Genomic DNA, 23663 nt, shown 5'->3' on the forward strand with positions numbered 1-23663 from the left:
TTGTTAGACACTTACAGATACTTATTTATTTAATGGATCCCTCTTCGAGGTTAGTGAAATGCTGACTTGATTCCATTATGATGGATTTCCTCACATGAGCTTTGTTGATCCGAATGCATTCAACCCGCATGAGTTTTCTTTCAGAGCATTGATGACAAATCCGAATACTTCGTTCATTTCGTTTATTTGATTACATTCAGCCCTACATGGTATGAAATTTGTTTTTTATCACCAAACGTGTTTCACGTGTCATATTTTAGTTCGAAAAGACCTTATTGATATACTGGCAGCTTATTAAGTCGTAACAATTATGGATATATTATATACAGCTTACAGGTCATGAAAATGGATTTAGTAGAAACGATTGTAATGTCTATTGAAGCCTCCAAATCCGCTGTAACTCCTACCGATGGCGTTATCCTCCGCTGCAGGGAGATATGTGTTTGTGGGTCCACAGAATGTTTTGGTAACCGCCGGAAGGGTTACAGTTGAGTAGATGGTTTGGTCATCGTACTGAACTCCAGGAATTGTGTTGGTTACCGTACGAGTGATGTATTGGACGTCGCGGAGGGTTGTCGTGGCGTAATTGGTTATGATTTGATCTCGACCGGGCAAGGTTACGGTGGAGTAGATCGTTTGGTATTGTTGTGGAGGTGGAGGCAGTGTAATGGTTTGGGTGTTGGTGACGGTTCGGTAGACTGGCGTTGGAACGTTGTTGACGACGGTGGAGACGATGGTTGCTGGCGGCAGGGTGACGGTGTTGTAGTAAGTTTGTCCAGGAAGAGTGACTGCAGGAAGGGTGACTGTGTCACGGACGGTCTGAACGATGGGTTGGGTCGTGGTGATATATTGTGTTGAAGTGCGGATTTGGGGTGGTAGTTGCACTGTGGAGTAAACTACCTGTGGGGGTAAGGTAACCGGAGGAAGAGTGACAGTGTCAACAACGCGCACAGTTTGAACAACCGGGACGGTAGCGGTGCTGACAATTGTTGAGGTTCTAGTAACCGGTGGAAGCGATACGGTATCGTAGAAGGTTTGTGCCGGTAGAATTTGAGGAGGAAGGGTAACGGTGCTGAACTCTCGAATGGTCTGGTAGACGGGAGTAGCTTGAATGTAGGTTGATGTGTAAGTGGAGACGACCGGTGGAAGTGTGTCGGTACTATACTGAACTTGGGGAGGTGGGGGTGGAGCTGTGACAGTGAAAGTATTAGTTCTCGTCACGGTTTCATAGACCGGAACGGTTTGCGTGTACGCCGAGGTGATGTAGATCGAGGAGTATTCTGTTATGGTTTGCTCATCGTATTGGATTGAGCCCTGGACGGTTTCGTAGCGAGTTTGGTAGTCAGTTTGGGTGCGGGTAAGGTACAAGGTTTGCGGTGGTCCGAATTCGCAACTAGGCTTCGGGTAATGGTATCCGTTGAACTGCTCAGCCTGGGTAGTTGCAACCAGTGCAACTATGAGGAATGCGGCAATGGTCTGAAAGTATAGGAAAGGGTGGGTGGTGAATTATTGGAATTATATGTGGGAACGATGAACGAGAGGGTAGTACTTGTATTAATTTTTTGTGGCCGTCTGAATCAGAATTCGATCCAAATTTGTAAAATGTTGTTGCATCGTTTTGCAATAGGATGCAATAATAAATATGGAAGTTACAGCGAATTGGGAGTGACGAAGTCTACAATATCTTCATTTGGGTGCATTCGTGTATTCAGTGATTTATCTATAATTTGGATACACGAGATCACTGACATGTAAGTTTTACGCAATTACGTGAAATGTGAAATTACGCTTCAACAATTTGACTGAAGTCAACACGCATAACAATTTGACGAAGTGAACACACAAAACAAAGAAAACATCAAGCAGCTGCAAATGTTTCGCTTTGCTCAAATATTTAACTGGCGCTCTCGTACTGTGGCTATTTTCGTTTGCAATCCGTTAGTGCTAAATAGTGTGCTATAATGCGCGGTACACTAGGCTTAAATATATGCAATAACGGAATCCTCGACTTTATTTGGAAACTCTTGCATGGCAAAATCGGTTTATTTTTGTACAGATTATTGACTTTTTAAACATGATCGATTCACGATTAACCCAGCTGGAACATTAGAAATTTGATAATCTGATGCTATAAGAAGATTAATTAATTAATTACTTAATTTATCTTTATTAGGGAGACTTTCAGCCTGGGGCTGGTTCGCCTCCATAAGAAGATTAATTATTTCTGCCGCTGGATCATTTGGATTTAATGATTCAAACAAATGAACATCCCATCATTTTAAAAATGTATAGATTTTAAAATACGACAGAAATTTTTTTGAATTAATTTAAAAAGAGGTTTTGCAAACACGAATCAATGTCTTTTTGAACATTCCGCGGTTGTGGTTGTGAAAAATATTGATCGAACTCAACGATGTTTTTTAAAGAGTACAAGCGACTCGATACGGGTATATAAAAATGGCTTAAAAATCAAATAAAATTTACCGATTTACATATCTTCTTCTTCCTCGCATTTCAAGTTAATTGCTTATTGCATATTAGCTTATTCTCAACTTCCCACAGTTACTAAATGAGAGTTTTCGATGCCTGTACCATTTTTGAATTAGTATGATTTTGAGTGGCAAGTACAATCATACTCTATACTGAGTCAAGAAATTTTCCAACCCGAAAAAAATCCTAGACTGGACCGGGAATCGAACCCAGCCACCCTCCGCATGGTCTTGCTTTGTAGCTGCGCCTTTACCGACGGAGCTAAGTGGAGGCCACGATTTACCTATGGGATTAATAATTCGAGTAGGTTAGAATTCAACCTATCAAGTGAAATAAATTTCTTCAAAGTGACTAATGACCCTAAGTTTGCTAAAGATGTTACGAATGACGTTACTTCGCTGACAATCAAATCCAATTTACATCGAAATTGAAGTACAAATTTATCTTACATCTAATGTAAGGTTGGATTAATAAATATGCATTAGAATTGTGCTATAATCAATGAATTCTCCGGTGACGAACCAGCGTTCGGCTGAAAGTCTCCTTAATATAGATAACTATCTAATTAGTTCCATTAAAGCAATCATTTATGAACGGCTTTACAGTGGATTGAGTCAGTTCTTTTAAATTCCCTTGAAAATCCTTATATACATATAGATGTTTCAATACTTTAAAGGAATTTCAGTGACACTTTTGGGGATCCATATGATTTCTTTTCGAGATTTTTGGTCTTTATTTCATTTATATTTAGCCCTTTTTTGACGATTTAGAACGCCATTACGATGTTAAGGCCATTTGCAATGTTTTTGATGCCATTTTTTGTGATTCTAGTCCAGGGCTTCTGAAATATGTTTTTTTTTGTCTTCGATTTTCAGTTGTTTGGGCGTTTTTAAAATACACTTAAGCGGTTTAAGGCCATTTAAACCCTTTCTATGTGTTTCTATGGCAAGTATTAACAAGTTCAGCGTCATTTTGGTAATTCTAAATAAATTTTGGTAAATATTGGTGGATTTAAAGCTGTTTTAGTGGTTCTACCCAGACAACCATAACTCGTCTAATAATGCATAGAATCGTTAAATAGCATAGATTAAGTCCAAATCTATATATGAATTTCTGTCTGTCTGTTTGACCCTTATAGACTCGGAAACTTCGGAACCAATCGGCGTGAAAATTTGTATGCAGGAGTTTTTGGGACAGGTAAAGATTCTTATAATGGTTTGAAACCCCTCCCCCTTTGTAAAGGGGGGCTCCCATACAAATGAAACAAAAATTTCTGCATAACTCGAGAACTAATCAATAATCAATAATCAAAATAATGGAACCAAATTTAGCATATTGAGGTCATAGAGGGTAGCCCATTAGATAAGAGGGGGAGGGGGGCTACGTACAATATAGCATGTTTTTTTTTAAATTAATTTAATTGCATCGCATAACGTTTTTGTTTTATTTGTTTACGTTTAATTTTTGGATAGTTCAAGAGTATAAATTAGATTGTATAAACTCGAACTTGTCAAACTGAATTACATATTAATTCGTGTATGATGTCACATTGAATCGATTGCAAAGTAATTTTAAAATTGCACATATATGGCCTTCACCTTTGTAGGTGTAAGCTATTTTTATGCTTTATTTACGAATTGTGAGTAGATATGCTTGCTTGTTTATCTTATCAAAAAAAAAACTTTCAAGATTTAGTAGAAACCAAAATAAAGTCAAAACCAAGTCGCATCCACCAACCCGTAAATCGGATGTTTTATGACAAAATGTTGTGTGATAAATGATGTGATGATGATGATGATAGTGGCCTACTACTCAGTGTAGCACGGAAACTAGACTGATAGCTGTGGGCTCTTCTAACCGTTGAACTTGATCAAGCTTAATAACCTCTGATCGTCATCAGAAAATCGCTGTATGAAGGGCCAAAATCGAATGGATGGATTGATAAGCAATTCGCCTATTCATTTTCTTGGAGCAGTTAAAAATCTCCTTCTCTCCTTGGTCAAATCACGAGCCATCCAACAGGAAGATGCCTCAATGAAAGGGGAGAAGAGGCCGCTCTTTATCCACGAAATGTTAGCAACAGGAAGTTGACATCTTCACTCTCCCAATCCAAATCGCTTTAGTTGGGTGCACTGATGGTCCCACGATTTTTTTTATATAGTAATAAGTAATACAATAATCAGATAATCAGAATCTGGCGAATATACATGAGAGCTAAGTTTATTCTTAACATAGAAGCGTGGATGCATATGTGAAGAATAAAAGAAAGCAGAGTCAAAGGTGTGCAGAATTATAAGTCGTCGAGATGCATGTTTAAATATCGTTGATCCATTTACCTATCACATAAATTTGCATTTCATCTAGTTATGATTATATGACAAAACGTTGTGTGATAAACCACCAAAACTAATGAGTCTAGAGGCTCGACCTGTGAATAGGAATGGACGATTTTGAATGCAAACTAGGAAGATCGATACTCTTGGTTCGATTAATACTTTTTTTTATTAATCTTGATCCCACGAAAATTTGGCTGGATAGATTCATCAGTAACACAGAAAATTCATGAAATTGTGTAGAGTAATCTTCTATGGGTTTCGTTCGATTTGAAATATTCTAAAAAAGCGCCTTTTGCTGAAACTTTTGGACAGCATTCGGTAAAATTCTGATCAATGGCGTACGATTAACAGAATCGCGGAATTAATTCGTTCATTGAGCCTCCTTGCGAGAAAAAACTTGCATGCAAATGCAGCAAGCAAAATTCTCGCTTGAGATTCTCATATATATTCACTGAGTCACACTCACAGCGTCAAAAATCATCCCAGCTTAAAACGCATGAAAACCACTCTATCATCAATTGATAACATACTTATGCATGTTGTGTTAGTGGTGCACAAACAATAGTAATAACAATGAATAACACCAAACTATATAGGAATGCAATACAGTAATTTCAAGCACAATTTAAAGATTCATAATCCGTTAATAAATTGAACAAGGAATGGGAAAAATAAAAATTATCAATATGTAGTTTTTCGCCCCTTTTAAGATTAAATCCCAAGTCAAAGCTCGTATTCGAATCATGTCATATTCTTGTTCAGTATTCTCTAAAGAATGTTCTCTGAAGATTCAAAGCTATTTCGTATAATAGTTAAAAAAAAGTTAGAGGTGTTTATGTGTGCCATTTCTATCGAATACGCTTTTTATTATAGAGAACACATACACAGACACGGAAAATCTTTTTTCATCAACAGAATTTCGCAAAATGATGTATGGAGCTTTTGTAGGTTTTGTTATTAACTACAAATTTTTGTTAAAACTCAAATCCGTATCTCTTATGTATGACGAACCAGAGCAAACAGAAGCCATTACTGTTTTTCAGTGAATGTATTTTACATTCACTGAAAAACAGTAACAAGTTATACCCGCTCTAATTCGTGATGCATAAGAGATACAGATTTCAGTTATGGGCAACAATTGTAGCTAATAACAAAACCTACTAAAATTCTATACATCATTTTGCAGATTGCTGTTGATGACAAAAGTTAGAGGCAAATGAATGTAAATGATTGCATGAAATTAATGCAAATGATTTTCCATGCCTGCACATACATGCTAAACAAATATGCTACTTAAGAAAATAGTGTTTAATTTAAGCATCAAATTGTGTCCATACTTTATGAAGCACCCTATAATTTGATTTTTTTAATTAAGTTTCAGAAGTCTTCTGAAATAAAAATCTATTCTTTTGAGTTATGTGCAATCAAAAACTAATCAAATTTTCACTAACTGGTGTGCTATAAAATCAAAACACCTCTTGTTCTACTCGAGAAATATTTCATAGTCTTTGTGTTTGACAATAAGTTCAATGTTAACCATAGAAATCCGTCAATTTACTACTTTGCAAGTATTTCTTAGAACTCCTGAACAGGCATATGGTTTCAGATGATACTATTATTTAAACTGTAGCTTCTGCAAAACATCAATTTTAATGAAAAAATAAAAAAAAAACATACCGCTAACATGTATCCGATTTTTAACCGAAAAACTAGATCTTTCTGGTGATAATTTTTTTTTTATAGTTCGCAAAATCTTTCGTAAAATGATCACTATGTAGGCTTAAATGATAGATCTAGCACAGCAATCAGATTAGGATTCGATTTTGTTTAATTATAGTTACATTAACACTGTGAGAGTGTGAGAGGTTTGGATGTTAACCACTACGCCGAGGCCGTCCTCCTTTGATTTGAAATTTCATTCACATTTCACGTGTCAAATGATTGGTTTTCCTCCCTCAAAACAATTCACTCCACTCTGTGGTGAGTCTTCCGAATCCACTGTTCTTTTCTCGCCATGCCATTTGCACTTATTCATGCATACTTCATCTCAATGTATCTCCACTCATGCACTCCTTCTCGACTCACCATTGCTTCTATTTGTTTATTCAACTCCAGCAAATCTAAATTTCACTTTCCGCGAGACACTTTCAGTCCGTCCAAGGACGATTGATTACACAACCCAACCAGTTGTTTTCACTTGTCTGTTTGTTTTTCCTCCAACGTGAACCGCACGCAGCAGCCTTGCGAGAACAGTTAACACCGGTATTCTTCTCCACTGACCACTGATCACTGATGATCAGATTTCACACCTTTAGCACTTGTCTCGGATTCTCGGACACCGATATGCTCGTCGCCCACTAGGAAAAGAAAAAATACTCCCCGGATGTGGTACAGTGAAACGATATCACTGAGATGATTCTACTCAGTTGCTAGATTTGAACTGATCATCATAGTTATGGCAGTGGGCTTATTTATATCTAATTGGTCAAGAAGCTTCGCAAGAGTGCAGAAAAGAGCCAACAGTAGCGCCGGCGGTAGTGGCGGTGATGGCGGCTGCGATGCGGATCAAAAGAAGTTCCCCGAGATGCGACGTCTGTGGGGAACACCAGTTTGCGGAAAAGAATGATTAATTCATCGTGCAGGGTTGTTTGTGCTGTGTTCGATAGTAAAATTTACTTAGCTGTAAGTCTGTGTTTGATGCGAATGTACACGCATTTGCGTTCAGAAGAGTAGATCAGTTTGTTTTTTAGATTTGAGTGGAATTTGAGAAAAGTATACACAGCAAAATCTTTGTAAATTTACATTTAGCATATTATGTATTTTGTGCCCTTAGTTGAGACATACAGCAAAAAACATTAATTTTACTTGATAGTATTTAATATTACATTAATTTGCATTGAAATTTACATGCATAAGTGTTTATGCATGGATGTAAAAAAAGTTAGATTGAAATTGATTCAATTGTCTACCAACAACGATATAAAATTGCAGGAACTTGATTGAATTTCAGATAGTGAAACGTGTAATTTTATGTTTAAAAACCTGCTTCAGTTGGTAGTTGAAATTTGCAAAATATTTCTATCTGTGTATGTAAAACATGGTGTACTTGCGTAAAAGAAAAATTGATTTGTTCACGAATTTCTGAACGGATTTTTTCCCGTGTTTGTTTTTAATCCCATCTTAAAACATGTTGTTCTGAATGAGGGAATAAGGTGTGGTTAAAATTTCCTTCTCCACTTTTATATAAAGGGTGTCCAACATCAAATTGCATCACGAAAAAAAAAACGCTGTAGAAAATTACCTAGTTGACCGATCCTTTTCAAACTCTCATTAGGTTCTGGCTGCAGCTTCTTCTGTACGGAAACCCACTTTTCCTTCATGTCTTCCTCATATTTGACCTCCTTGGGATACTTCCGTAGTGCCTACTTCATAATAGCCCAGTATTTTTTTATGGGTCTTAGTTCTGGTGCGTTGGGGGCGTTCATGTCTTTGGGTACGAAAGTGACCCCGTTGACTTCGTACCACTCCAGGAAAACATTTGAATAGAGGCACGAAGCTAGATCTGGCCAGAAGATCGTAGGGCCCTCGTGTTGCTTCAACAGCGGAATCAGACGCTTCTGTATACACTCCTTGTGGTAGATCTCCCCGTTTACAGTCCGGTAGACACGACTAGACACGGTAGACTCTGTTTGCCACATTAGCAGATCGCTTACCAAATCATGTATTTTTTGGCAAACTTTGAAAGTTTCTGCTTCCCTGCTTTCTCCTGAACATCAAACTTGTGCTAGGCGGTGAAGAAAAGTAGCCCCGGAAGCTGCCGGAAGTCCGCCTTGCGTAAGTCTCATCATCCATGATGAGACAATGAGACTTCGTCAGTATCTGGGTTTACAGTTTCCGGGCCCGTGACTTTCTCACCGTATTTTGCCGTTCGTCACGATTTGGAGGCTTCTGCATTTTGTACGTATGCAGTCCCTCCCGGTTCTTGACTCTCTGGACGAAAGACTTGGACAGATTCAACTTTTTGGCCACATCCTTGACCGAAGCATTGGGATTCCACTTAAACGCTTTCACGACACGCTTGTGATCCTGATCATTAATAGCACAGCCATTCTGACCGCATTTCTCCTTCCGTTCAATGCTCAAGGTTTCGTAGCAACGTTTAATCACACGACTCACCGTTGACTGCACGATTCCTAGTTCTTTTCCGATGTCCCGATGAGAGAGTTGAGGATTTTCCAGGTACCTGCGCAAAGTCAATTCGCGACGCTGCTTTTTGGGTGATGCCATTTTTTCAAATTTTTGAAAAACTGACAGCGTTAAAAATGCCGTGTAAACAATACACTGTAAACTACTTCTACCCAAATTTTCACGAGAAAATATCTAATGGGTAATTTTCCACAGCGTTTTTTTTTCGTGATGCAGTTTGATGTGGGACACCCTTTAAACACCTCGCATACCTGTGTGCATGTCTAGCCCTAGCTCCGCATAGAATTTTTCACGGAAGACATCCCAAGTAACAATTCATTAACCGTTTTGTATCCACTCCGGTTTATGATAGTTTTATAACGTCAATGAACAATCCATATAGTTTAAAAACAGCATTTAAATTGTAAAACTTTCCTGATTAGTAATTTAGCTTTTTGCTGTTTTAAAAACCTTTTATAGTCTGCCGAGGAAGTCAAAAACTGTCTGAAACTTAAAACTTAATTTAAAGTAACTCTCAATCCCTCCATATTTTTTTCCTTGATTTGTTTTCCGTCGATCTTGTTTTCCGTGCTGAGCACCAATGTTACCGACGGACCCTACCTTTCGACCCATCAACTCATGAACCGGGGACCAATGGCTTTACTTCCCTGATTGTGATCGTGAGCGTGATCAGAGATGTTATGCCTCAGAACATCCCGGCGGCGCCGACTGGGATTAAATCCAGGCCTGCTGGAGTGAAAGATAGTCTTGCTTACCGCAACACCACCGCCCCCGCTTAATCTCTCCGTAAAATTGTTCTTTAATGCAATCATAAACTTTATTTTATCAAGACATTAATAATCATTAGCTAATTAATGTCTTGATAAAATGCTCTATAAACGTTATCTATTATTCGCCTGAATTCCATTCGTCTGAATTCCATTCGCCTGAATTTCATTCGCCTGAATTCCATTCACCTGAACTCCATTCGCCTGAATTCCATTCGCCTGAATTCCATTCGCCTGAATTCCATTCGCCTGAATTCCATTCGCCTGAATTCCATTCACTCGAATTTCATTCGCCCAAATTCCATTCACCCGAATTCCATTCGCCTACTCTTTGATGATGTTCGTCCAGTGCCAGAAAAGGAAAACATCTCAAATTTCATGCAGTGCTTAAATTCGAAGTTAGACCCACACAGCACAAAATATTTTGATATCAAATCAAAGAGGATGCACTTCAATCATGTCGAAAATCTCATGTAATTTTTATGGCCACAAATGCAGTAAAAGCAGCGTAATGTCAGTTCATGCACTGTATTATTAATAATTTTGTCCTTTTTGGCAAGTAATATTACATTATATTTTCGACACGATTGAAGTGCATCCACTTTGATTTGATATCAAAATTATTATTTTTTCACTGTGTGTCCAACTTAGAATTTAAGCACTGCATGACATTTGAGATGTTTTCCATTTCTGGCACTGGACGAACATTACAAAAGAGTGACAGATCGTCTTGATGCAGATTTTCTGGTCCAAACTGTTCCGAAGACGATGATGGTTTATCGGAAGGATTCGAAACCGATTGATAATCGATTGCATTTGCATCAAATGGATATAAACCACATTTACGAAACCCATTGATTAATGAAGATTCTTTGCTCGCCATATTGCTTTCTCAAAAAGTGGAGCAAAATCGGCTCTGAAAATCATTGCCCAATCATTTTCAAATCGTCACTTTTTAAACTCTTCTTGTCATGCCTTTTTCAGGGGAGCATTAAAACAAAGACAACATGTCAAGAAGACTGGCAACTCTTCCATTTTCTCATACGAACGTTATGAGACAGGTACAATCGCGTCATCTGCCGCTCAAAGGTAAATGCTTCGAACGAATTTGATAGCAAAGATTTCATCCTCAGAAAAAAGGTTTGTGTATTTGCTCATTTGTCTATGCGTTGCTTCCACCTTCACTCAAGCGTAGTGCTACCAACAATCAATACGAAACTAACGATTTTAAATTGGCTCACCACTTTAGTAGCCTATTGGTCCTAAGCAAACGATTAACGTACCCTATTCTAGTTGAAATTCTATTACTACACTATGTTTGTTTTGATTCGCTATGAAAGTTTGACAGATAACATCAGGGGTGTGTGGATTCATGCAGAACATGCAGGGGTGAGTGGAATAGCTTGGGACTGCTTGGGACCGTTGTTCTGGTACTGAGTGAGCCAAAAATAATAATGATTTTCTTCGGGACCCAGTGGTCTTAGAGTTACCTCTATGGTGCTACTGTATCTGTCTCTAGGATTTTGGAAAAGTTTCCAGTTGATATGATGTCTTTGATTAAACGCTACATCGAGTGGTTGCATCCCGTGGGTGGCATTCGGAAAAAGTGATACAAGTGTACCAAAATTATGTTTTTCTGCTTGCACTCCACCGTCTTGAACGTAGCGTGTGATGAATGGCCATCAACAAATAAAATTATGGGAAATGTAATTTTGAGATTAACATCACCTTCGAGATAAACTCGTATAATGTGTCTAAATTCATCAAACCGGAGGAAGATTGGCCTACAGACCATCCTTTCGGAACACTCTCCGCGATGTTAGCAGGAATCCTGGACTGTAGGAGCATGAGCATGAGCATGATTGACCGCCCACGGTTGCTACTCTGTTATTGCCAGATCAGCTGTAATTACACAGAGAACCAATAGATGATGCTTGGGACTAGCAATCATCCTCAATGTGTAAAAACTGGTGATCTCAAATTAGGCAATACCAGCGCCAGCCGCGCCTGAACGCAGGTCAAGAAAGGAATGGGTAGGAATGTGTTGACGTGACACTCGCTTTGATGGAAGCCGAGAAATCCTCTGCACTTCCACGAGGAGTCACTGGGATGTTGGGTAAGAGGGTAGGGTTTGCAGCAAGGTTCGTTTTGGTAAACGATAAGCTGAATTGATGTTTAAACGATAGGGAGGGGTTACTGTATAAATAAATAAAAAGGAATGATCTCAGCCAAATAACCAAGTGGAGCTGCACCAAAAGCAACCGGCCAAATTCATATTATATTATAATAAAATAAAAAGTAAATAACAATGATAAGCTATTTGATACACCTTCTGGTCCTTCAGGATCTACAGGACAACTTTTTCTAGAAATGAAAATTATAGTTATATAATGATAGTTATATAGTGATATAATGAGATTTTAAAAATGTGAAATAAAACTAATTTACTAGTCATGCAATATATAAAATAATGTTAAATAAACAAGTATTACAAAATACAAATAAGCTCGATTTCAGTTAACCTCAATACATTCAACTGATTTCAACTTCTGATATTTTATTGGAATTGAAACAAACACCCTATTTTGCACCATGGAATTTCTTAACGCAATATGGAATGCTTTTTTAAAATATTGGTAAACTTTCATAATGCATCAATAGTCAGAAAAATCGAGGTTATTTGGACAGTTAACAGTTTTTATGCAATTGTAATCATGCATTCCAATGTTTTTTTTTGTATTTCCCTGAACGAAGGCTGAAAATAGTGAATCATTATAATATTAATCTAAAAATGTCGAAGAGCTGAAAATAAACTTCAAGATTTAAATCAATGCGTCCAGCCTAAACGGAGGGCTCGCGAACACAATAAACTTCCTCATCACTCATATTCAGAATTTGATTAAATAAGTATTTACAATATACAAATAAATATATCAATAAGTTATGTAACTTTCTATCCTGGAAAGGAAAAATTAAATGGTTAATTTCACTGTCATATAAACGTTAAACATACATTAGAGAAAATCAAATGATGTTACGTTGCTTCTTCCAGTTGTGTTTTGACCCTGTTATAAATATTTATCAATGAATATTTAATAATAATACCATAGGACCTAGGATGTATTCAAACTCAAACTATATCAAGATGGAAATAAAATCATAGTGAATTATTCGTATACACCTAACCGTAAAAAGCCGCGGAACATGCATCATGCGATCGTGGTCATCACTCTGACAAATGAAACGATGAACATACATAAATCTCGAATACTCCCCAGAAGGGACGCATCCACACCCGCAAACAATGCATCCCATCGTCAATCCGGCGCAACCAGCATCCCGCCCACGCATGCCAACACCACCATCAGATAGGAGAAATTTTCCCCTACCTGATGGCGGCGCCACAGCGCGCGGGCAAGCCACCAACCACACCAAACCGACAACCAAACGCACTGCCCACAAAAGCAGACACGTCCCTTCGAAAATGCAATCGAGAAATGTGTAAGAACAATCTTCAACTGGAACATACTCACCAAATCAATACATCCGGGAGCGCATTCCTGATGCTTATCTTTCTCCCTTCCTCACTTTTCGGTGTGCGTATATTATTAAAAAATAAATAAATAAATAAATCACAGAGAGCAACCGACGAGTCACAGACCGAGAGCGAAAGAGCGGGCAGCTAAACGAACGAACGAGCGACACGAAGTCCACCAAAAACCGCTTCTACTTGCTAGCTATCTGCCGGAGCAACGAGCAAGTCGCCACCACCGCCGCACCATCATCAAGCAGGCCGTAGAAAATGTCAAACTTTTTTTCTGTCCGCCCCGATGCTTTTCCTCACTCTTCTTTTCTCTGGTGATTATCCACACACACTACTGCAAGCGCGCGCGCTCACACACTTTTGCTGCCGCTGCCGCCTGAATAAATTCGAACTTTTTGGGGAGCAGCCGCCGTACAGCGCGCATATAGAACATCATCATCATTGTGCGGGGAGCTTACTTTTTTCTCGATTCGTCGCTCTCGCTCTAACTCACACACGACACACCAATCACTCGTTACTGCGGGAGGGAGTGCGGACACTCTCGACCAATTCAAAGCAAAAAAATGGTTTAACAATCTTCCACTCCTTTCCCGCACACCCGACGCAATTACTTCATTCGCGCACTTATCCACTAAATTATTACTTCTATAGCTTCAATTTGACTATATTTTTACCACTGAGAAAAAGCAATCTAGCAGCGTTTTCTTGAAATGAAACACACGCTCTACAAATTGTAGCTGATTTCGAGTTGCCGATAATCTGTTAGCAGGAATCCTGGACTGTAGTGAAACAAAACTAATGGAGGTGCAAGATTACCAGCAGCTGAACCCGAGGTTAGAACCGTTTAGTTCTCCTTGTCACAGTTCGCAGACAAGGCTTGAACTGCTTTTGAATGCTTTCGTGCAAGGACTCGATGTTTACGTTGCACCAAAATGAAGGCAGTCTCATCCATTTTGAAGATCCTTGTAGGATCTGACAGGACCTCTTCAATGTTATTTTCCTCCAAATAGGCTTGAACGTTGAAAAACCATTCCTTTACACCACCCTCAGTTAATGCTCTCCTTTTTCCAAGATTGTTGGTCGTTCTCTTTGCTAGCTCCGGGTGACGCTTCAAAAACCGCCTCATCCAGCCGCGAGTTGGGACTGCATCCATAAACGCATTTTCCTTATGGAACGATTCCGACAATTTTCCGACATATGAGATAACCTATTAACACGAATTCAAATGGAAAACCATTACATTTAAAAGTATGTAGCCATCAATGATTTGGAAGACAAGAGACGAAGAATGGATGAGACTATTATCTCAGGCATAACATTTGATAACGGCACAAAAGCATTTGTAAACAAACTTTCTAAGGCCTTTTTCACGCGAAGCAAAATACGCCCACGCAAACCGATACCACTTTCGGAAAGGTGATAGTTGCCCCTATCCGATGATGTTGTTGGTTTGCGCGGGCGTACTTTGGTTCGCGAGTAAAGGGCCTTAGAAAGTTTGTTTACAAATGCTTTTGTGCCGTTATCAAATGTTATGCCTGATCTTACCGCATAGGTACATACTTTTTTTTTCGCCTACAGAAAAACCTGCTGCGGTCATTCTTCTGTGAACGCCCAAACGGTAGATACGAAACTGATACCAACACCATTCCGCAAACCTCAAAGGAAATATAATTTTTCAACACTTTCCGCGCAACTGTATCATCATACTGTGCGTCGATTTGTTGCTGCGCGAGAATATTAGTGAAAGACGCCCACCACGCTCGATGGAAACTAATTCATCCTGCCGTGCCTTCGGTCGCGTTGTCGTCACCCTCGGTCATCATCTGCTGCCATCGTCGTTACAGATCGCGAGCCACCGCTACAGGTAGGTTTCGCATGGCATTATGAACATGGCAGCATCAAGGCAACAATAGCGCGCATCGGCGTATTTCCCAAGGCACATTCATCTGGTGATATGTCGCGCCGAATTTCGTGATTCCGGACTGATCCTTCCTCTTAAGATGATAGCGCATGGTAGAAGGCAAGAGAGCGAGATTCGTGCAGCATGACGTGAAGAGTTTAAAAGAGGAAAACAAAAATCACATGATGCTGATTTACAATCCATGAAACCGGCTCAGATGTTGGTCATCTTGGTCGACTATTTTGAAAACTAAAATTAATTTCTTTTTTTTTTTGGTTCTGAGATTCCAGGACAGAATTCGAGTCTATAATGGAATGAAGGGTGTTATCAACTATGGAATAGATTATTTAAATGCAAATGTCGTCCTTGGTAATAGACCGCAAGGCTGTTTAAGGTTTTTGTCGATAGTTTAACATAATGCTGTTGGATGGTGGTGAAAAAACAGGCGGCCTCTGTGAACTTAATCTGATTTATTTGGGTGGCTGATGATTAATTTAATGGGAAATTGATTACTGCTAACACTTTAAACGATTGCTATTGAGATTCTAAGCAGTGTATACATTAGACTGATGAAAATTTTGAAAATTTCGCTCCACATTGTTCAAATGATTCCAAATTGGGTCCTGATAAGCCTCAAGCAACGTGAACTGGTTTGCTGAGAAACTGACTGTGCAAAAACCATTTGAATTTTCTTAAGTCACTTTAACACGCTTGGGTTAGTCGTGAATTGTCCGTGTATTATAAACAGAGCTTTCTCCTCTACAATGCGGTAAGTAGCAATCACCTGAATAGGGTCCCAATCCAGCGCTTTCTAGAAAATGGCAATTTCACCCAGTGGTTCAATAGTCTTTTTTCACGCTCCTAATCAATTGCACCATGAAAACGGGATTAGAGTGATGATCATTCATTCCTTTATTTTTAACGTCAGTGTCTGTTTTGCAATCTAGTGCTAATAACTTGCCATACATTGACGGCAATCGGATGTGCAGGAAGGCAGCTTCCACACCTGCGTAGGACCCATTCACAACACACATGGGTTGGTACCAACGGCTTTACTTCCCTTCCGAAGGAAGACGTGACCAGATATTTGTTTGCCTCAGAAAAATCCCACCGACCTCGGCTGGGATTGAACCCAGACTCATTGGGGTGAGAAAAGCAGTCACGCTTACCACTACACCACCGACGCCGGCCGTTTAGAGTGATGGTGTCTGGAGCAACAATAATGAACATGCTATGTTTTATATTTTGAAGTTATGAGTTTTGTGATTCATCCCCCTGAAAGTGATTTGCAATATTTATGTTTTCACAATGTCGAGATGGGGGTTGATGCCTTCAGCAAAGTTTTAAACAAAATTATTTCTAAAAACTTTGTCTAAGATGTAAAAGTTTTGTTGCACTGTATTTGCAGTTTTTCAAAATGGACTCCCAAAATCAATAGCAAAATGCATATATTTTAATTGTTAGATCTTGACTATGTTCTACAAAGTTGTTTGTGTAATAAAATACAGAACTTTAGCGAATTTACTATACTCCTATCATTTAATTGAATGAGTTATTGATGAATTTGCCTTGTTTCACCCTTCTTACCTGAATGCACATTTTTGTTGTAATAATTTTGTTCCAAAAAAAAAAAATAAATAATAATGACAATTGAGTGTCACATCCCGAGCAAAGTCTGAGATCAAAGTGAAATCTAAATTTGATGTTGTGATTTCACTGAATATGATTACTCTGGTTGCTGTCGTTTTAGTCGTTTTTACGGTTAAAATATCAAAATTGAAAGCAAAAAAATCTTCCTGTGACATCACATTGAAATTAATTAATTTAGCTTTATTTAGGAGGCTTTCAGCCTTAGGCTGGTTCGCCTCCAACTCACATTGAAAGCTTTTTCTACTATCAGTGAGAGCAAACTGAAAACTCAATTTGATATCCTTTTTTCTTGTAGATAACACAACAAGTATTCAATTTGATGTTATGATAAGGCAATGAAAACAAACCGTAACAACATATTTTTGAAGAGCAAATGTACAGTAAAATGAAAACAAAATTTATCAATTGCGTAAACTGAAATCAAAATTTGATTTCAGTTTGATGTTGATATCAAAACTTGATTTCAATTTGTTGTAATTTTGATGCTGGACTTTGCTCGGGGTACCATTCGACTCAGCTCGACGAGATGGAAAAATGTTTGTGTGTGCCTTTTTTAATTTTAATACTCTTGGGTTATTTGTGACTTGTCCGGAGATGAGATTTGAACTCGTGACTTTCACGTGCGAGGCATGGAGGTTTACCACTAGCATACAATCAATGGCTTTTTAGATATAACTTTTTTTATATACGCTCTTTTAGTTTAGAGACAAAATGGTCTCGGACCTGTAGAATATATGTGTAGATTTTCATCCAAATAAAAAAGGAATGAGCCAGGTTATTCGCTCGTTTTCCATAGAATTACTCATAACTATAAACAAGAAATCATAGTAACACTCGGAATACGATGCCTCCGAAAAACGTTTAACGGAAAGTTTGCAATGACATACACTCCCGAGCATAAGTTTAAGGCCACCACCAAAAAAACAAAACAAATTTGTTATGTTCATATCTCTGTCATGTTACGTCCAATTTTCGTTCTCTTTAGATCATTTGTAAAGTATTGAATGGAACTTTTCTCGTAGGTAAATTGTTTAATATCATTTTCAAATTTTGTGTGTTAAAAGTTCACCCAAAGTTATAATATTTTTCAAAATTTACTCTGAAGAATCATGACTGATTTTCTCAGAATTGGGTTGGCCAAATTTTGAAATAAAAGTAGTAGTAGAACACGTAGGGATCGTCAATTAATTATGTCACACTTTTAGGTGGAGGGGGGTTTTGGCAAACTGTGACGAGCCTTACAAAAAAAAAAACAATTAAGGTCCATATAAAAATGTGTCAAAGGGGGAAGGGGGGGAGGGGGGCTTTGAAAATGGGCCAAATTTGCTTGATATAATTAATGGACCTTCCCTTATGCTCTACCATTCATACCATTCTAATAACCTTTGGAGATCGAAAATTGAACCAAACATATTTGCATGGTTCTTTGGGGTGTCCTTAAACTTATCATCGGTAGTGTAGCTTAGCAATTTCTTGATGATTTTCATAAATTGTGGAATTCCTAGGGTCTGTAGACAATTTTTAATTTTTAATTTTTCTAAATGTGTGTGTTTATGTTTATGCACACTACTAAAAAGTAATGTAAATTTAGGTTCCCTGAGACCGACACATGTAAGCGGACCTTTTGACATAAGAATCAGTTGAAAGAAACGTGAAAATCAATTTAATCAAACGTACTCTTCGTCGACTAGCTGATGTTTCGGTTTGAGAACACTTAATATTACATAAAATGTTTGTTTACGTTCTATGTTTTACGTCCAATATGGATTACGTCTCGTGTAAAAGTAGTTATTTCTACACCGATAATAATAATTCATTCACGTAAACTTGTGTTTCATTTCACGCAACCGAGCAACTTGTAAACAATATTGTTTACAACAATGGGCTTTTGTATACAATATTTGCTACATTGCATGAAATTTCTCAGAACTTTACATGATATATAATGTAAACTTATAGGAATAGTGACGCTCCATTTATGTGCATCATACTAAACAGAAATTTACACTACTTTTTCGAACTGTGTAAGTGTGTGGGTTTTGCAAGTGGCTCAAGAGCTCTAATTTAGATTAATGGGCACCAATGTTCATAATCAGCTAGAATATAGTCATGGTTCCTATATATGAATCCTGGAGATAACAGAACGGAAGATCCGGAACATCCGTAAAAGTGGTCAATCCACGATCCTGATCCTACAGCTCCGTGGTTTTTTTATAACACTTCGAATTGTGATATAAGAAAGAATTTTGGATCGTGACATAAAAATGAACCCGGATAACTATGGGACCGTTTTCCGGGACATCCGCAACATCCATAAGAGTGATAATTCCATGAAACTGATACTAGCGCTCCATGTTTTTTTATAATCGTCTTTTGATATTTTTACATTTTTGCCTCCACCAACATATACGTGAGGGCTAGATCTCCATACCACCAGGTTGCAAGAACGCAACTGTATTGCTAAATGCAGTTTTGACAGCTGGTTAAAATCAAGATTTTTGTCTAAGGATCAGCCATTTTAAAATTCTTAGCAGATGCTGAACACTTTGCTCACAAAAATGTCGAAGAATTTCGTATGAACAAGATCGTTGATTGGCTGATGCCCATAACCATCCGGGCCATGTATCTGTCAGGATTCCAAATTCATTCTTGTATCACAGTTCCTAATATTTTTGAAAAAGAAAAAAAAATACTGTGCAGCTAGCATCAGTTTCATGGATTTACAACATTTGCGGATGTCAAGGATCTTTCAGAGGATAGTCCCATCGCCATTTGGATCCATTTTTACGTAACGACCCAAAATTCTTTCTTATATCACAGTTCCAAGTGTTTAAAAAAGAACTGCGGGGCTCTAGAATTAGCTTCGCAGATTGACAAATCAACGGATTTTCCGGATCTTTCGAAGGACAGTCTCATTGCCATCCAGGTTGACATGTTTATGTCACGACACCAATTTTTTTCTTATATCACATTTCGAAGTGTTTTCGAAAAAAAACCGTGGAGCTTTAGAATCAGTATGATCGATGGACCACTTTTAAGGATCTTCCGGAGGACGGTCCCATGATTATTCGAGTCCATGTTTATTAGACTGATACAAAATTTGAAATTTTCGCTCCACATTGTTCAAAAGGTTTCAAATCAGGTCCTGATTAGCCTCCGAAAGTTTAAACTCAAACCATTTGAAGTTCATATGGAAATTACAATGGGAAAACCAAACATTTTGTTCATTGTTTTCGAGCCTTTTGACATATTGTACTGTTAACAAATTCTATTACTATTATTATGGGAATTTTTATCAGCTACAACTTTGCAGAAAATCGATTTTCAGCCAAGCGTCAAATTAAATAGTTATTAATTGTTTAAGAGATTGATAATCTCTTAGCAAGATTAAGCAACTGTATTGTCGGCAACACTGTATTCTACAGTGTGACATAGTAGCCATGATTTTTGTCCTCTATTCTACGCGCCATAAACACCAATGTTATGTTAGCCGGTCGAACTCCAGACGAAACTAGAACCGCACTACCATTCATACTGGCGACAACGCTCTGACGAGACAACGAAACCTTACCCTCAAGCTCCTCCCCTGATCCTATCCTTCGATAATGTACCTCTCTAACCTCGAGTAAGCCGCGAGTATTCGGCCCAAAACCTACTAGCCATAGAATTAAGTGAATTTTGTTACAAACAAAAAACAATGAACTATCGGCTAAACCGTAAAGCTAACGCGATTGAGCCTTCCAAATAAACTTACTAATTAAAAAAAACACCAATTTTGCTTGCTGAACAGTTGATTGAGCATAATCATAAGACATCAGAACTTGAATCATTAATAATTTTTGTTCCTTACATTTGATCTAAAAGTAGTCTTCAACAAAGTTGTAGCTGAGCAAATTTTCAACAAGCTCAGCTATCATTTTCTAAAGTAGAGTGAACTGGTAAGACTTCAGATAAATTTGAACCGAAATTATGGTTTCTCCATAGTAATTCCCATATAAACTTCAAATGGTTTCAGTTTCTCACTAAATGAGTTCAAATTTTGGGAGGCTCATCAGGGCCCAATTTGGACCCGTTTGAGCACTGTGGAGCGGAAATTTCAAATTTTGCATGAGTCTAATGTTTATGTTACGACCGTAAATTCTTTCTTATATAACAGTTCCACGTGTTTTCGAAAAAAAAAAACCGTGGAACTCTTGGATCAGGTTTATGGATTGAACATTTTACGGATGTTCCGTAATCTTCCAGACGACGGTCCATCCAGGTACATGTTTATGTCGTGACCCCCAATTCATTTTTATATCACAGTTCCTAATGTTTTTGAAAAGACTGCGGAGTTCTAGGATCAGTTTCATTGTTTCATTTCCAGACACACCAGAGGACGGCCCCATGGCCATCCGGGTCCATGTTTATATCAAGACCCTAAATTATTTCTTATATCACAGTTCGAATGTTATGCTTTCGAAAAAACCGTGAAACTCTAGGATCAGTTTCGTGGATTGACTATTTTTAAGGATGTTCCAGATCTTCCCGAGGATGGTCCCATGGCTTTCTAGGTATATGTTAATGTCACCAAATTAATTTATATATGAAAGTTCCACGTGTTTTGGAAAAAAACCGCGGAGCTCTAGGATCAGTTTCACAGATTGACCATTTTTACGAATATTCAGAATCATCCAGGGTTCATGCTTATGTCACGACCCCAAATTCATTCTTATATCACAGTTCCTAATGTTTAAAAAAAAAACTGCGGAGCTCTAGGATTAGTTTAATGGATCGTCCACTATTACGGATGTTCAGGATCTTCCGGGTGATGGTTCATGTTTATGTTACGACCCCAAATTCTTTCATATAGGTTCAAAGTGTTCGAAAAAAAACCATGGAGTTCTAGAATCAGTATCATGGATGGACTAGTTTTACGGTTCTTCCGGTCATGCGAGTCCATGTTTATGTTACGACCCCAAATTCTTTCTTATATCACAGTTCCACATGTTTTCGATAAAAACGTGGAAATCTTGGATCAGGTTTATGGATTGACCATTTTACGGATGTTCGTGATCTTCTAGGCGACGGTCTCATGGCCATTCAGGTACATGTTTATGTTACGACCCCAAATTCATTCTTATATCACAGTTTCTAATGTTTCCGAAAAAAAAAACCGTGGAGCGCTAGGATCAGGTGCGTGGATTGACCACTTTTACGGATGTTGCGGATCTTTCGAAGACCTTTCCGTTCGCTCCAGGATCCAAATATAGGAACAATGACTGTATTCTGACTAATTATCAAAATGTGTGCCCATTAATCTAAATTAGAGATCTTAAGCCACTTGCAAAACCCATAAACACACAATAATCTACAGACCCAAGGAATTCTATAGATACCACAACTTTTGAAATTCATCAAGAAATGGCTAAGTTCTGTCACTGCAAACTTGCCGTTACACGTTTTTCGGAGGCTTTTTAGTTGGCGTAAAGTCTTTTACCCACCGTATTCGGAGTGGTAAACTATTCACTAAAATCGAAGACAACATTTCAAGAAGACTGGCAACTCTTCCATTTTCTCATACGACCGCTATGAGACCGATCACAATCGCGTCATATGCCGCTCAAAGGCAAATGCTTCGAACGATTTGATAACAAAGATTACAACCTCAGAAGAATGGTTTGTGTATTTGCTAATTTTTCTATGCATTACTTCCATAGAGGTAACTCTAAGACTAGAAGGTCCCGAAGAAACGTGCTCCACTTTTTGGCTCAGCTCTGGTACTCTCTTCGGTCCCAAGCTGAATCACCCCTCGAAACATAGGAAAATCCACTAACCTCTCATTTTATCTGTCAAACTTTCATAGCGAATCAAACCAAACATTGTGTAGTACTAGAATTTCGACTAGAATAGGGTACGTTAATCGTTTGCTTGGGACCATTAGGCTAGTCAAGTAGTGAACCAATTTAAAATCGTTAGTTTCGTATTGATTGTTGGTACTTCCACCACCACCTACAGCGCTACTGTATCTGACGCTTGGATTCTGGAAGAGTTACCAGTGTTCTTGATTTGATGTCTTGGCTAAAACGCATATAGGTACCTTGATCCTGTAAGCAAATAGCCAAATTATGTCTACGGCAAATCATTTGTAGGTCCTCTTTTAATGAGCATTTATTTATTTTTCTTAAAGAAAATTTGTGTTTTTTAGGCATTAACTGCACCTTTAACCGGTGGTAAATTAATCACGATTTTCAATAATATGTGAATATTTTCTTTATGGTTAATTTGTGTGTGTGTGTGTGTGTGTGTGTGTGTGTGTGTGTGTGTGTGTGTGTGTGTGTGTGTGTGTGTGTGTGTGTGTGCGCGCGTGTGTGTGTGTGTGTGTGTTTCCTCTAACCCCCACTGGCCGGCAGTGTTATTATGGAAGAACTCTCTCTACAATGTCGCATTTATGGTCATTGTAGACAGCTTTAGTCCGGGAGTTAGAAGGTGATAGCTCTATTGCAGATCCAGCAACCCATTTCAGAATGTCTGGAGAGTCACGCCCATTCCGAGGTTACTTTCACTCACAATAAGCCCCGCATATATGCATCACCGTTATCAAATGGATATTGGTGATACATACACACTTCCAGGTTCGAAACTATTCTTTTCAACCCTGGCATGTATTTAGTGTAATTTTGATATATTTTTTTTTTTTTATAAATAAATGGAAAGCTCTCACCATATTCTGCTCTTCCGCCGTCGTTATTTGCTTCTTTTGGAATTCCTTGAACTTTTTGTCTAACGCT

General features: G+C 38.3%; 1 protein-coding gene across 2 annotated transcripts in view; it reads right to left on the reverse strand.

Moving 5' to 3' along the window:
- Positions 1-220: 220 nt before the first annotated feature.
- Positions 221-23663, reverse strand: part of LOC135698535 (uncharacterized) — a 39561-nt gene continuing 16118 nt past the window's right edge. Inside the window, exons 1-2 of one of the 2 annotated variants that reach the window (XM_065218559.1) lie at positions 6912-7041; positions 221-1476 (exon numbers count right to left, since the gene is read on the reverse strand). In XM_065218559.1, the coding sequence (XP_065074631.1) occupies positions 352-1476; positions 6912-6914 (1128 nt within the window). In that variant the 5' untranslated portion in view covers positions 6915-7041 and the 3' untranslated portion in view covers positions 221-351. Of the gene's footprint in view, positions 1477-6911; positions 7042-23663 lie in introns of those variants that run through there. The other variant, XM_065218561.1, reaches the window with a different exon arrangement.

The sequence above is a fragment of the Ochlerotatus camptorhynchus genome, unplaced genomic scaffold, assembly GCF_037179485.1.
Source record: "Ochlerotatus camptorhynchus isolate MF236.1 unplaced genomic scaffold, CSIRO-AGI_Acam_v1.1 ptg000089l, whole genome shotgun sequence".
Classification (NCBI taxonomy): domain Eukaryota; kingdom Metazoa; phylum Arthropoda; class Insecta; order Diptera; family Culicidae; genus Ochlerotatus; species Ochlerotatus camptorhynchus.